The following is a 16,680-nucleotide window of genomic DNA, read 5'->3' as shown; positions in this document are numbered from 1 at the left end:
CACTAGCCTTCACGTTAGGTCCCTGCGTCGCCCAGCGAAGTGGTATTGAACACACTCGGCCCTTTTTATTACTGGAGGCTGAGGTACGAATGAGTCTGAGCTTGCGTAACCTAGTTTTGCCCAAGTCAAAATGTAGCTTGTCTCCATTGCGGCATATGTTTAACAGTTTCATTTCTGCGGGGTAAAAACAATGACTGCAGATGCTGGAAACCAGATTCTGGATCAGTGGCACCACTGATCCAGTTTCATTTCTGCACCTAGCTCTGTCTGCAAAAAATATTTCCTACTTGAACAATTTTAAAAAGTATTAATTCAATATCAGCGTTTGTAACTGGAACCTCTGCTAATAGTTACTATTCGGAGGGGAGGGGGGTTCACATCACTAGGTGCTATGGTTTCTCGATTAGCTAGAATGTAAGAAATAAGGTTCTGATGCAGGGTCACTAGACTCAAAACGTTAACTCTACTTTCTCTTCACAGATGGGACTAGGCCTGCTGAGTTCTTCCAGGAAATTTGTTTTGTTTTGTGTAAGAAACAAGAACTGGACTAGGCTTTTGGCTCTTTGAATCTGCCTTTGCCATTCAAAAGATAAGAGGCAGCACAGCAGCTCAGTGGTTAGCAGAGCTGTCTCACAGTGCCAGGATCCTGGGTGGAGACCAGAGATCTGGGGACTGTCTGTGTGGAGTTTGCATCTTCTCCCTATGTCAGTATAGGTTTCCTTCAGTTGCTCTGGATTCTTCAAATAGACCAAAGATGTGCAGGTTAGGTGGATTGGCCATGCTAAATTGTCCATAGTGTCCAGGGATATGTAGACTAGGTGGATTATCCATGGGGAAATGTAGAGATATAGGGTGAGTGATAGTGCTTTATTAATTGGTGTTTTTTAGAAGTTGATTTCTCAAAGTGTACTTGCAAAAATTTTACTATTCTTTTATTCAATTGTTTTGCTGAACTTAATACTATCCAAAGAATGTGTGGTGCTGGAAAAGTACAGCCAGTCAGGCAACATTCGAGGAATAGGAGAGTCAATGTTTTGAACATAAGCTCTTAGAGTCATAGAGATGTACAGCACGGGAACAGACCCTTCGATCCAACTCCTCAGTGCCAACCAGATATTCTAACATAATCTAGTCCCATTTGCCAGCACTTGGCCCATTTCCCCCTAAATGTTTCCTATTCATTTACCGTCCAGATGCTTTTTAAATGCTGTAATTGTACCAGCCCCACCACTTCCTCTGGCAGCTCATTCCGTACATGCACCACCCTATGTATGAAAACATTGCCCGTTAGGTCCCTTTTATATCTTGCCCCCTCACCCTAAACCTATGCCCTCTAGTTCTTGACTCTCCCCACTCCAGGTAAAAGACCTTGTCTATTTATCCTACCCATGCCCCTCATGATTTTATAAACCTCTATAAGATCGCCCCTCAGCCTCCAATGCTCCAGGGAAACAGTCGTAGACTATTCAACCTCTCCCTCTAGCTCAAATCCTCCAAATGTGGCAACATCCTGTAAATCTTTTCTGAACCCTTTCAAGTCAGGAATGAAGATGAACCTTGTAATGCAATCTTCAAACATTTTCAGTACAAATCTAAGTTTGGGACAGTGATTCATCTTAGTATCTTAGAATAAAGTACACGTCCCAACTATCTAACTCCCTTTGGTTTTGCGTCTCATCAATTTATTTTCAGGTTTATTAGCAGTCACCAAAACCTCACCTACATTAGGACTTCTAGCTCTGTTGAAACAAAAGGCTCTGAAAAGTATTGCATTTTTAAATTATGCATACTCCAACTGATTTTGCTACCTTTATTTTTGTTGGGATGACTATTATGAGATCTCCATTATAAGTTCTTGAAGGTTGTTTAACCACATTACTTTTTCTGACACAGGAAAGACTTCTACCACTGCTCTCTTTCACCCTAATTTACCAATCCATGCATTTTGCTTCTTAGCCATCATCTTAACCATTCAACTAATATTTGAACTTGGCAGCAGCTTTTTGTGTAGGCCCCAAAATCATCAATTAGACCTCTGTGGAATAAAACTATCCTGACCATTCAATCTGGGAAATTGGATATGATACCTTTGACATATGTGTGTCATGTTCACACACATGATCACTCATCCATGATCACTTCCAAAACTAGGCTGATTAGACCCCTTCCCTACCTTACAAATTTAAATCTGCCCCAACTGGAATATTTACTGTCTCAGCCAGGAGGTTAGTTCCATTTCTATTTGGGTATAGCCCATCTCTTCTGAATAGCTTTCTCCTTTCCCAAAAATCGAAACCCCTCTCTTCTACACCATCCCCCAAGCCAAACATTTACCCCTGATCTGCCTTTGTCTAAATTGTAAAGCTTGTGGCACAGGTAGTATTTCCAAAACTACTGGAGATCCTGTAATTCAACATATTCCCTAACTCCTGTAACTGATCATGCAAGTCCTCCACACTATCCCTCCCTATGTTGTTGGTTCCCACATGAACCACAAGCACTGATGGTTCAGTCCCTTTCCAGAAGTTTATCTAGCTGCTCTGTTATGTCTAGAACCCTTGCACTTGGAGGCACAGACTGTACAGAACTCTCAATCTCGGCTGCAAACTTGAACTTTATGCCTCGAATTATTGAGTTACCCACTAGTAATCACTTTCTAATCTGCCTACTAGCCTCCCTCTCTTTACAGTGCAGTTTCGGGCAACAGGGTTTTCCCTTGAGTCATCCATTCCTGACTCAGTCATGTTATACACTAAATAGGAATCTACAGTTTTATATCTGTTACACAGCTCAAGGTGTCCTGGTTTACCTGGAGCTATTGTCATCTTTCCTTTCAGTAAATGGCTAGCAATTACCTGCATCTTTGCCAACCTATCACAATGTAGAGTGACCATCTTCTGGTATGCTTTTTCTAGAAACCCTCTCCTCCTTGTATGGCACACAGTGAGAAGAGCTGCTGCTCCAAATCAGCACCATGCTTTTCTAGGACTGCTGCCCTCTGGCACTTCACGCAGATGTCATTGTCCTGGATGCCTTGTGAATCCAAAGCCTCAAGATTTTACATTTTACATCTTCTGGATTTTCACATGGAAAATAGGAGCAAGAGGAGGCTATCCAACCTATTGAGCATGCTCTGGCATTCAGATGATCATGGCAGATCAGTCTGTTACAATACCATACTCCTGCTGCTTCGCCATGCCCTATGAAGTATTTATTGTCTAGAAATCCATCTATTTCTTACTTAAATTTAGCAAGTTTTGAGAAGATTTGTAGCTCAGGTTGAGGTTCTGGATGTAGGTTTGCTCGCTGAGCTGGAAGGTTCATTTCCAGATGTTTTGTCACCCCACGAGGTCACATCTTCAGTGGGCCTCAGGCAAAGCACAGCTGATAATTCCTGCTTTCTATTTATATGTTTGGGTATCTTTGGATTGGTGATGCCATTTCCTGTGGTGATGTCATGTCCTGTTTTTCTCTCTCCGGGGGTAGTAGAACAGGATGTGACGACCACAGGAAATGACATCACCAACCCAGAGAAGTAATGAGAAAGCAGGAATTATCAGTAGTGCTTCGCCTGAAGCCCACTGAAGATGCTACCTAGTAGGATGATGAAACGTCTGGAAATGAACTTTTCAGTTCTTACTTATATTCAATGACTTGGCCTCCACCACCTTATGTGGCAGAGAATTCCACAGGATTAACACTTTATGAGTGAAGAAATTTATCTCAGTTCTTAATCAGAGGGAGTATCATCCCTGTATCCAATTAGTCCAGTCCTGTAAGAAATTTATACACTCTTATTGTTTTAAACTCCATTAAATATAGGCCGAAACAGCCCAAGCTCTCCTTTATATGACAAGTCTGTCATGCCAGGAAACACTTGGTGAATCTGCTATACTCCCTCTGTGGCAAATATATATTTTCTTAGATAAGGAGACCAAAAATGCACACAAAGCTTCAAATGTAGATTCATCAAGACCCTGTACAGTTACAGCAAGACATCCTTTACATTACATTTACATTACATTATGGAAACAGGCCCTTCGGCCCAACAAGTCCACACCGACCCGACGAAGCGCAACCCACCCATACCCCTACATTTACCCCTTTACCTAACACTACGGGCAATTTAGCGTGGCCAATTCACCTGACCTGCACATCTTTTGGACTGTGGGAGGAAACCAGAGCACCCGGAGGAAACCCACGCAGACACGGGGAGAATGTGCAAACTCCACACAGTCAGTCGCCTGAGGCGGGAATTGAACCCGGGTCTCCGGCGCTGTGAGGCAGCAGTGCTAGCCACCGTGCCGCCCATCCTTACTCCTGTTATTCAAATCACCTCATAGTAACAGCCAACATACCATTTGCCTTTCTAACTGCTTGCTGCACCTGCATGATTCTTTTGCTACAAGAACACCCATGTCCTTTTATACATCCGTGTTTTCCAATCTGTCAACATTTTAAGACTGTCTATTGTTTCTCCTGCCAAAGTGGATACATTCACAATTGTCCATGTTACCCTGCATCTGTCATGTATTTGACCGGTCATTTAGCTAATCTAAATCACTTCAAAGCCTTTTCTGCTTTATTCACAATTTGTCCTAGTTTTGTGTCTACAGATTTGTAAAACACATTAAATTGCTTCATTCAAATCATTGATAGATATTGTGAATACCTGAGGCCCACGCAGTGATCCCTTTGGTTCACCACTTTCCACTCCAAATACCTCTTTAATGCTGCTCTCTGTTTCATTTCTGCTAACCAATTTTCGATCATTCCAGTATATTAATCTAAGCCCCATGTGCTTTAATGTTGCACAGTAACCTCTTATGTGGGACTTTATCAAACACTTTCAGAAAATTCAAATGCATCATGTTCCTTACCTATGCCGCTAGTTCACAGTTATGTGACAAGTAGCAAGTTACAATAGTTGACAAGTAAAGATCATGTATGTCACTTTAGGACAATTTTCTTCAGTTTCTGTTATCCTTAGTACCTGATGTCATTTGTATTTGTCTAACGCTGGTGCAAAACATCAAGTTTTGTTCAGACGATACAATAATATCCTTGCTGGGTAAACTGCAGATCAATTGGACTTTCCAAAAAGAAAGTCTTACCATGCTCCATGTCACATTTTGTTTGTGTCTTTTTTGTAAATGCTTCCTCAGCAGCATTTTAAAAAATAATTGTGCATGGAATGAGGTCATTGCTCGTTAGGCTGGCATTTATTAACTGTTCTTAATTGCACTCCTGAGGAGAGTATGGACACTCTCAGTTCTGTGAGGGAGTTCCAGGACTTTGACCCAGTGACAATGAAGGAACAATAATACAATTCCAAATGAGAAGTTCTGGATGTAAGTTTGCTCGCTGAGCTGGAAAGTTCGTTTTCAGACGTTTCGTCACCATACTAGGTAACATCACCAGTGAACCTCTGGTGAAGCACTGGTGGTAGTGATCCACTTTCGATTCATGTGTTTAGGTTTCCTTGGATTGGTGATGTCATTTACAATGGTGATGTAATTTGCTGTACATTTTCTCAGAGGCAATATTTAAGCTTCTGAACTTCATCTCTATCCTCAGCACTTTCCTTTCTATTCTCAGGATGAGTTCCTGGGTTATTCCTTATTGTCAATTTTCTGTCTTGGCTACCTGCCTTCCTTTCACTCTGCCACTTATTTTTCTCAAATGTTTGGGGGTGACAAAATAAAAGTTTATGGATCAGTTCATAATCATTAACCATTATAACTGCATGCTTTGCCATTGCTACCCTTTATTCTTCTATATGAATTCTTATGACAGAAAGTAAGAACATTTTAAATTCCTTAAGAATAATTTCAGTGAGAGCATACTAAGTAATTTCAGTCTTTAGTGCTCTTATCCACCTATCAAAATTGTTTTGTTTAACTCAAACCCCTTGCAAGTTTACCTGAGCTGTTTCAGTAAGTTCTGAAAACTCTGCCTGTATGTTTCTGGAACCAATTCATATGCACTTAGAATATCCCTTCGTACTCCATCATAATCTCTAGAACCGTCCTCTGACAGGGATGTATAAATCTCTTCTGCTTTACCAGTTAATTTACTTTGTATGAGCAGTGTCCAATCTGCATTTGGCCACCCCATTTGGGTTGCTACCTTCTCAAGTGATATGAAAAGCGTGTCCATGCCCTTCTCTTCAAATTTTGACAAAGCTTGCACAACCTTAAACATCTGACTAAACTGCATATTATGACTAGGCCCTTCCTCCTCCAGACTCTCCCAAACGTCTGGTTTAGCTGGATACGCAGCAATGTTTGCAATTTAAATTCCCTTTCTTTCTTTTGCTTCTCTAGCATTTTTTATGTTCAAATTCTGTTTTTGAATTCTTTCTCCTTCTCTGTTTTTTTTTAAGTTTTAAAAATCTCTTTGGAATTCCACTCTAATTTTCTCATTTCCAGTTGCTTTACCTGCAACTGAAGGTTCACTGATTCATTCCTTGTACTGCCTGGATTATTAAACCTGTCAGACATTTCCATTAAACTCAACTGTTTCAATGTTAAATCTATAATGTCTGCCTTCTCAGCTCACTGTAGTAATATTTGCAGTCTACTGGCTAACTCTGCTGGTTTAGTTTGACGTGTGACTCGCAACAATACCAGGGAAATTTCTGGCACTTCCAAAAAATCTTTAACAATTTCTAGTGCCATCTTAAATATTAATACAAAAGACTGGTCAGATTACCCAATCTAAAGGATACTAGAAAACGAATTCCAGACGTACGTTGTCTGCATTCCAAGAATCCGATGCTGAGGCCATAATTATGTTACGACACAGGGATAGCAATCCAAAACAAACCAACCTTACTATCAATGGATTTGCAACACAATGGAATTAAAATATTCAATGATCCTCAAAATTGCTCAATGTTCATAACCAGACTTTACAATAAGAGATTTTGGAGACCAAGTTTATAACTTAATAATAATTAGTTAATTTTTATTTAAAAATGTAACTTTAGCAGAACACAGATAAATGACAAAGCAATCCGATTAATGTCAATGATCTAAGCCCAAACTTCTTTGAATATAAACCTCACTCACACATCGACAGACATAGTAAAGGGATAATTATTTTAAAATTAAAGAATCATACATTGCCAGTTTGATAACCATTTCAATGATGAATACCTGGCCTTCATGGAATCCTTTGGTGGATTGTATCCAGGCATGGAGGACTGTGTGTCTTGCTTGAATTCCAAAGTCACAGGTGAATGCAGAAAGTCTGTGGAGAATTTTTACTTATTTCTTACTGACTGGGATTCTTTTCTAACAACTTTCAACAGTTCAATAACTAAAGAATGACTTAAGATCAAAACTGAAAAAAGTTTCCCAGTCCAGCAGATTCGAAAACAAAAACTTTCTCCAACCCAAAACTCAGTCAGAGTCCATTCATTCTTTGTTTTCAATATTCTCTGTGTTTGGCTGGCCAGGATCAGTCTTTCTTTGATTGGATGCTAAATGGATCAATCAGTTGCCAGTCATAGAGACGTACAGCATGGAAACAGACCCTTCGGTCCAACTTGTCCATGTCGACCAGATATCCCAACCCAAACTAGTCCCACCTGCCAGCACCTGGCCCATATCCCTCTAAATGTTTCCTATTCATATACTCAACTAAATGCCTCATAAATGTTGCAATTGTACCAGCCTCCACTACTTCCCCGGCAGTTCATTCCGTACACGTACCACCCTCTGTGTGAAAAAGTTACCCCTTAGATCTCTTTTATATGTTTCCCCTCTCACCCTAAACCTATGCCCTCAGGTTCTGGACTCCCTGACCCCAGGGAAAAGACTTTGCCTATTTACCCTATCCCTGCCCCTCATAATTTTGTAAACCTCTATAAGGTCACCCCTCAGCCTTCGACGCTCCAGGGAATACAGCCCAAGCCTGTTTAGCCTCTCCCTATAGTTCAAATCCTCCAACCCTGGGAACATCCTTGTAAATCTTTTCTGAACCCTTTCAAGTTTCACAACATCTTTCCGATAGGAAGGAGACCAGAACTGCACGCAATATTCCAACAGTGGCTGAACTAATGTCCTGTACAGCCGCAACATGATCTCCCAACGCCTGTACTCAATACTTTGATCAATAAACAAAAGCATACCAAACGCCTTCTTCACTATCCTATCTACCTGCACCTCCACTTTCAAGGAGCTATGAGCCTACATTCCAAGGTCTGTTTGTTCAGCAACACTCCCTAGGACCTTACCATTAAGTGTATAAGTTCTGCTAAGATTTGCTTTCCCAAAATGCAGCACCTCGCATTTATCAGAATTAAACTCCATCTGCCACTTCTCAGCCCATTGGTCGATCTGATCCAGATCCTGTTGTAATCTTCGCTGTCCACTACACCTCCAATTTTGGTGTCATCTGCAAACTTACTAACTGTACCTCCTATGCTCGCATCCACATCATTTAGTAAATGACAAAAAGTAGAGGACCCAGCACCGATCCTTGTGGCACTCCACTGATCACAGGCCTCCAGGCTGAAAACCAACCCTCCACCACCACCCTCTGTCTTCTACCTTTGAGCCAGTTCTGTATCCAACTGGCTAGTTCTCCCTGTATTCCGTTAGATCTAACCTTGCTAATCAGTCTCCCATGGGGAACCTTGTCGAACGTCTTACTGAAGTCCATATAGGTCACATCTACTGCTCTGCCCTCATCTATTTTCTTTGTTACTTCCTCAAACAACTCAATCAAGTTTGTGAGACATGATTGCCATGTTGACTATCCCTAATCAGTCCTTGCCTTTCCAAATACATGTACATCCTGTCCCTCAGGATTCCCTCCAAAAACTTACCCACCACCGACGTCAGGCTCACTGGTCTGTAGTTCCCTGGCTTGTCCTTACCACCCTTCTTAAACAGTGGCACCACATTAGCCAACTTCCAGTCTTTCAGCACCTCACCTGTGACTATCGATGATACAAATATCTCAGCAAGAGGCCCAGCTCTCACTTCTCTAGCTTGCCACAGGGTTCTAGGTACACCTGATCAGGTCCTGGGGATTTATCCACCTTTATGCGTTTCAAGACATCCAGCACTTCCTCCTCTGTATTATGGACATTTTGTAAGGTGTCACCATCTATTTCCCTACAGTCTATATCTTCCATATCCTTTTCCACAGTAAATACTGATGCAAAATACTTGTTTAGTATCTCCCCCCATTTTCTACAGCTCCACACAAAGGCTGCCTTGCTGATCTTTCAGGGGCCCTCTTTTCTCCTTGGTTACCCTTTTGTACTCCCTGAGGATAACCACATCTCAATGCCAAAAGTAGTAGATCTTCCAGTTGTTTTTGAAAGGACTAGATTAATTTAGGATAGCTGGTTGGCATGGACAACTTGGACTGTGAGGTATCTGTTTTCATGATGTACATCTCTGTGACTCTAATTCATTCATAGTACCTGGCATCACTGCCTGACCAACATTTATTGCCTGTCCCTAGGTTGCCCTTGAGAAGCTGATGGTGAACTGCTTTCTTGAAATACTGCTGTCCACATACTGTAGATTGACCCACAATGCCCTTAGGAAAGGAATTCCAGGATTTTACCCAGAAACAATGAAGGTATGATGATATATTTCCAAATAAGAATGGTGAGTGGCCTGGAGGGAAACTTGCAGTTGATCACATTGCCAAGTATCGGCTGCCCTTGTCCTTTTGAATGGAAGTGGTTGTGGGTTGGGAAGGTGCTGTTTAAGGATTTGTGTGAATTTCTGCAGTGCCATTTTTTGATAGTACACTCTGCTGCTACTGAGCATCGGTAGTGGAACGAGTGGATGCTTGTGCGAATCAAACAGGCTGCATTGTCCTGGATTGTGTTAAGCTTCTAGAGTGCTGATGGAGCTGCATCCATCCAGCAAAGTGGGGAGTACTCCATCACAGTCCTGACTTGTGTACATGATGGAATGGAGTCAGGTGGTGAGTTACTCACCCCACTATTCCTAGCCTCTGACCTGCTCTTGCAGCCATTGTATTTACGTGGCAAGTCCAGTTGAGTTTCTGATCAATGGTAACCCCATGGAAGTTGATAGTGGGAAATTCAGTGATGTGAAAACCATTGAATGTCATGGGGTGGTGATTGGATTGTCTTTTATTGGAAATGGTCATTACCTGGCATTTGTGTAGCATGAATGAAACTTGTTAGCTCAAACCTGGATATTGTCCAGATCTTGTTGCATTTGAGCATGGACTGCTTCATTATCTGAGGAGTCACGAATAATGCTGAACATCATATTATTGTCAGTGAACATCCCCATTTCTGACCTGATGATGAAGGGAAGGTCATTGATGAAGGAGTTGAAGATGGTTGGGCCAAGAAACACTAACCTGAAAAACTTGTGAAGAGATGTCCTGCAGCTGAGATGACTGACCTCCAACGACCACAACTATCTTCCTATTTGCCAGTTATGACTCTAGGCAGCAGAGAATTCGTTCCCTGAAACCCATTGATTCCAGTTTTGCTAGGATTCCTTGATGCTACACTTGGTTGAATGCAGCCTTCATGTCAAGGGATATCACTCTCACCTCATCTCTGGAATGCAGTTCTTTTGTTCATGTTTGAACCAAGGCTATAATGAGGTCAGGAGATCTGCAATCCTCACTATTTCCATGAGATCAGGTGCTGAATGGCTCTGGCAAAACCCAAACTATGTGTCACTGAGCAGGTGCTGCTTAATAGCATTGTTGGTGACATCCTCCATATTTGGGCAATTTTCCACACTGTGGGGTAGATGCCAGTGTTGTAATTGTACTGGAACAGTTTGGCTAGGGGACCGACAAGTTCTGGAGCATAAGTCTTCAGTACTATTTCCGGAATGTTGTCAGGATCCATAGCCTCTCCAATATCCAGTGCGTCCAAACGTTTCTTGATCTCACGTAGAGTGAATTGAGTTGGCTGAAGACTGATATCTGTAATGTTAGGGATCACTGGAGGAGGTCATTTGGTATTTCTGGCTGAAGATTGCTGTGGATGCTTTAGCCTTCTCTTTTTCAGTTATGTGTTGGCTCTTCCATTACTATGGATGGGGATATTTGTGCAGCCTCCTTCTCCAGTGAGTTCTTTAATTGTCCACCACCACCACATACAACTGGATGTGGCAAGACTCAAAACTCAGTTCTGATCTGCTGATTTGATCCAGGGGATCACTTAGCCTGCCTATGACTTGCTGCTTTTGCTGTTTGGCATGCAAGTAGTCCTGTTAGGTAGCTTCATCAGGTTGACACTTCAATTTTGGTACACTTGTTTTTGCTCATGGCATGCTCTCCTGCACTTTCCATTGATCCCCTAGCTTGATAGTAATGGTTGAGTGGGGGATATGCTGGGCAATGAGGTTGCAGATTTTGCTTGAATACAATTTTGCTGCTGTTGATGGCCCACAGTGCCTCATGGATGCCTATTCTTGAGTTGTTAGATCTGTTTGAAGTCTGTCACATTCAGCAAGCTGATAGTTCCACATAGCAAGATGGAGGGTATTCTCAATGTGAAGACGGGACTTCATCTCCACAAGGACTGTGCGGTGGCCACTCTTACCAATACTATCATGAAATGATGCATCTGCAGCTGGCAGATTGGCAAGGATGAGGTCAAGTATGCTTTTCTCCTCTTATCGGTGCCCTCACCACTTGATGCAGACCCATCTGGTAGCTATGTCCTTTAGGAGCCAACCAGCTTGATCAGTAGTGCTGCTGCTGAGCAAATCTTGATGGTGAAATTCAAATTTCCTATCCAGACTATACTGTGTACTGTTGCCACCCTCAATGCTTCCTCCACGTGTGGTTCAACATGGAGAAGTACTGATTCAGCTGAGGGAGGACGGTACATGGTGATTAGCAAGAAGTGTCCTTGCCCATGTTTTACCTGAATCCACGAGACCTCATGGGGTCTAGAGTCAATGTTGAGGACTCCTAGGGCAACTCCCTCCCAACAGTATACCATTATGCTGCCATCTCTGCTGGCTCTGTTGTGCTGGTGGGGCAGGACGTATCCAGGGGTGCAGTGGTGATAACTGGATCATTGTCTCTCAGGTATGATTCTGTAAGTATGATTAAGTCAGGCTGTTGCTTGAGTAGGCAGTTCCCCTGATCTTGGCAGTAGCCCCCAGATGTTAGTAAGGATCAACAGGGCGGTTTCTGACATTGTCTTTTTCTGGTGCCTACATCAATGCTGCATGGTCTGTCTGGTTTCAGTTCTTGTTGAGACTTTGTAGCAACTGACTGGCTTGCTAGGGCATTTTAGAAGGCAGTTGAGAGTCAAATGCATTGCTGTGGCTCTGGATTCAAATACAGGCCAGACCAGGTGAGGATGGCAGATTTCCTTCTGTGAAAGACATTAGTGAGACAGGTGGGTTTTTCCAACAATCAACACTGGTTTCATAGTCAGATATTTTTATTAAATTCAGATTCCACCATCTGCTGTGGTATGATTCATATCCAGGTCCCCAGAACATTAACTGAGTTTTTGGATTAATTGTCTCATGGTAATCCCACAAGACCATAATTTCCCCCTAAAGCCACACTATCCTCTCTGGCCAGTTCCCAATAGCAAATATCAGTCTTTTGTTCTCATTTTTATTTTAATAGATATTTCTATTGAAAATTTAACATGTTTTTACACGTTTACAAAAGAAAACTAAAAAAAAAACAAGTATAAACATTGATATACAATTAAATCTTAAATAAATAATAACCAAAATCTATCAAACAGAAAAAAAGGATATACCGAGAAAAAAAACAAAACTCAACTAACTACTCATCTAACCTACAACTAACCAGAGTGTATGATTAAATCTCTTACAATATTCAAGAGAAAAAAAAACGACCGATAACACAGAAATTGAGTAGTGAGATACATGCTCGGAATGTGCTAACATCAGATCATAACAAAACCCGTATTCGTGCAGGATTCCTTGTTCCCAGGGGGCATCACTTCCTTTCCAAAAGTCCATCATAACTTCTCCCAACCAGTGCCCCACCCTTGACCCAGGCACCCCATGATAGGATAAAGAAAATTAAAATATACTACTGAGCTAGAATTAACAATGAGTACCCTACCCACGCCCCCCGCCCCCTACCACCCACCCACACCAACGCCTGGATATATTTGGTAATGTTAATACCATGTATGAACATATATGACTATAAAATTACAGTCTCAGCAAATAATAATTAAATATAGTAATACAAAATAACAGGGGAAAACAACCCCGCTCCTAAGGACAGAGATAAAATAGGATAAGGTAAACACCTCCCCCCTCCCACCTACATTAACTAGACCCCCTGGCCTATATTTATTTTTAAAAAGGGGATAAAATCGCTAAGTGAAAAATAAATAAATAAACCCCTCTCCCCATCCCCCGGAGATAATATTAAACAGTAAGGTAATGAAAGGAAAAAAAAGGGGGTAAACCGGGGTTGGGGGAGGGCAAAACAACATCAATTAACTCTTACAATTTATCTAAGAGAATCTAAAAATTCCTTGGCCTTTCCGGTGATCCGAAGTTATACACGGACCCTTCATGGCTGAAGCGTAGCGTAGCTGGGTAGCGCAAGGAGTACTGAATGTTTAAGTCCCTTAAACGCTTCTTTGCTTCGTCAAACGCCTTCCTCTTTCAGACCAAAGCTGGGGAAAAGTCCTGAAATAACATAATCTTGGATCCTTTATAAATCATGGCTTGGGGATCTTTCCCAAGATTTCTGAAAGCTTCCAAGAGCATCTGCCTCTCCTTGTAGCTCTACAGCCGGAACAGGACCGGGCGGGGGCGCTGGCTCGAGCCGGGCCCGTGCACTGCAACCCGGTAGGCCCATTCCACCCTTACCTGGCCTGATCCAGCCTCCAGATTTAACAGCAGTGGAAGCCACTGCTTGAGGAACACTGTAAGCTGGCCTTCTTCTTTCCGTTTGGGAAAGGCCCAGCAAACAAATATTTTTTCGACGACCTCGATTCTCTCCGACTCGGCGCTCGAATTCCTTGATATCTCAGCCGTGCTTTTGTAGCACGGCTGAGAGTGAATTCCATTGGCTCTGGGAGTCTTCAATGAAGGCGTCAAACTTCGCGTCAAGTTTGGAGATTATTTTTGCGAGGCTCGCCACCGTAGGTAAGTCCCCCGGGGCGGCTGCGGACACCTCTGCTGCAGCTGGGGAGGGTTGGGGAGGGGTTCCTGCCTGCTGAGAACTGCGGGCTCCTTTCCCCCTAGTCATTTTTACAGGAGACTAGACTGTCTAAATTTAGTACTGAACAACTAATTACATTAAGTAAAAACTATTTTAAATGATTTGGTAAGTGTGGTAGAGGCAGGTAGCCCACTTTGCCCAAGTCTTGGGAGGAGCACTATAGACTCAGACTTGCTGAGTCACCGCCATCTTGGATCCTGTTCTCACTTTTTCAAAAAGAAAAACACGCTGCTGTTCAAATTTAAATTCTTAACTTCAACTCTCAGTTCCAAAACAAAATTTAGAAAAAACAAATGGTCTCAACATTAGCCATAACTTAATTGGTCGCACTTTTGCCTCTGAGGTCTTGCAGGATTCGAGCTCTCCATTATAGCTAATTTACCAGTGCACTACTCAGAGATTGTTGGAAGTGCCATCTTTCAGTTGCATTACTAATCCAAGAACTATCTGCCTGCTTGAAGGACTGTAAAAGATTTCATTGCACCTCATTCAAAAAAGAGCCATGAAATTATCCCAAAATGCCTTGTCTATTATTTATCTTTCTTGATGCATGTCAAAAAGCATTCTGTAGTCATTATTATATTGCTGTTTATGTGAGTTGAATGCAAACTGGTTGCCACGTTTCTTGCATTACAACAGTGACCATACTTCGGAAATGTTTCTTAATCTGTAAAGTGCTTCAGGATGTCCAATGGGACTGAAAAAAATGCTATATATAGATGTAAGTTTTTTTTGGAAGCAACAATATCAAAGGCCATACCTTATTTTCTCTATGGTAGGGATGTAACATATTTAAACTTCCACTTCACTCTTCTGCTGTTCAGACTCAGACCTGCAGAAGGTAATCATATCTGACAATTTACACATAGTTTCCACTACTTTCTATTATGGTTTTCTGCCTGAACATTGTTTCTTAGTTTCCATCCTTCACCATTAGACAATCGTCTTCTGTTAACCTGTCAATTTTACAAACTTTTACAAGTTTTACTTACTGTTACAAAAAACACATTAAAAGCCTACATCTCTTAACAAATAGTTTTCCAAGTCTTCCTATTTATGGGTGCATAACTGAATTCCCAGCTAATGGCCATCATCAGCATACAGGTAAATATTTCATTAACCAAGTGCTACTTTGTTGTTGGTTTTTTAAAAAAATTGTCAATTTTAAATTGACATATATTGATGAATGAAATGTAAATATCTTTGTTCTTGCATAATCAGCTTAATTAGTTACTGTTTAGTTTGAAACTGTTACAGCATTTGAGTATGACATTTATATAATTCTATACCTTTAATTTTTAAATATCATAGGGTCAGTGCTGGGACCACAAGTATTTACATTAATGACTTGGATGATAGAAGTGAATGTACTATCACCAAGTCTGCAGATGGCCAAAAATAGATGGGAAAACAAGTCATGTGGACACCACAGAGTCTGCAAAAGCATATGGACAAGCCAAATGATTGCGCAAAACTTATAAAATGGAATATAGTATGGGAAAGTGTCAGATATGCACTTTTAGAAAGAAGAGAAAGCTGAATATTATTTAAGTGGAGAAACACTGCAAAAAGCTGAAACACAGAGGGATCAGAAAGTCTAATCTCATGGTAAGAGGTCAGCCATTTAAATGAGGATAAATTTCTTCTGACAGGTTTGTGAATCTGTGGAATTTTGGTTGTTTAGTATCTTAAAGGCTGAGACAGATCTTTAATCATTTAAGGAATCAAGAATTATGGGGATAATGTAGGAAAATGGAGTTGAGGATTATCAGATCAGCCATGATCTCGTTGAATGGCAAGCAAACTTGATGGGTCAAACAGCCTACTTTTGCTCCTAAGTCTTATGGTATTACAGAACATTAAAAATAATTTAAAATGCATTTTCTACAAATGACTAAAATCTATAAATTATAATCAGTCAACAATTGTGATCCAATTGTTTGTGCAAAATTGCAGTGAATGACATGCAAGATGATGGATGCTTTGGCTGTAGTTAGTCAACTGAGGGACTTGGCTTCAGAACCGCAGAATAGAGAAGCTATTGTCAAAGACAAGGGATGTCTTCCAGGCCTCGTGCTGTTCCTGGAACACTGCAATCTGCAAGTACTGCATTGTGCCCTTCAGGTATGCAATTTTCTATTTTAATCTACTGCTTACACCTCATGTTTTGAATATTTTCCTTCAGTACAAATTAGATTATGACTTAGTACCCTCTGGTGATTAAATAATTATATTCTAATTACTATCTCAATTTTAAAAATTGCTTATAGGGTTCCCCCTCCCGAGGGGTCTCGGATTGGCCCAGAGGATTATGGTTGATCAGTCGGTTAAGTGGTGCACCTGGAATGTCAAGGGGAGTAATTCGCCACTTAAAAGGAAGAAAATATTATCAAATCTTAAGAAGGAAAGAGTTGATATAGCTCTCCTACAGGAGACACACCTGTCAGATAAAGAACACTTGAAATTACGACA

At 41.3% G+C, this 16,680-nt stretch overlaps 1 protein-coding gene across 2 annotated transcripts in view; it reads left to right on the top strand.

The window, feature by feature from the left end:
* Positions 1-2: 2 nt before the first annotated feature.
* The window catches only part of armc1l (armadillo repeat containing 1, like), a 31,655-nt gene continuing 14,977 nt past the window's right edge, over positions 3-16,680 (top strand). Inside the window, exons 1-2 of one of the 2 annotated variants that reach the window (XM_043686106.1) lie at positions 3-83; positions 16,165-16,332. In XM_043686106.1, the coding sequence (XP_043542041.1) occupies positions 16,168-16,332 (165 nt within the window). In that variant the 5' untranslated portion in view covers positions 3-83; positions 16,165-16,167. Of the gene's footprint in view, positions 84-9,568; positions 9,604-16,164; positions 16,333-16,680 lie in introns of those variants that run through there. The other variant, XM_043686111.1, reaches the window with a different exon arrangement.

This window comes from Chiloscyllium plagiosum, chromosome 3 (genome assembly GCF_004010195.1).
Source record: "Chiloscyllium plagiosum isolate BGI_BamShark_2017 chromosome 3, ASM401019v2, whole genome shotgun sequence".
Classification (NCBI taxonomy): domain Eukaryota; kingdom Metazoa; phylum Chordata; class Chondrichthyes; order Orectolobiformes; family Hemiscylliidae; genus Chiloscyllium; species Chiloscyllium plagiosum.
The sequence above is the reverse complement of the archived record's forward strand: the minus strand, read 5'-3'. Positions and strand labels throughout refer to the sequence as shown.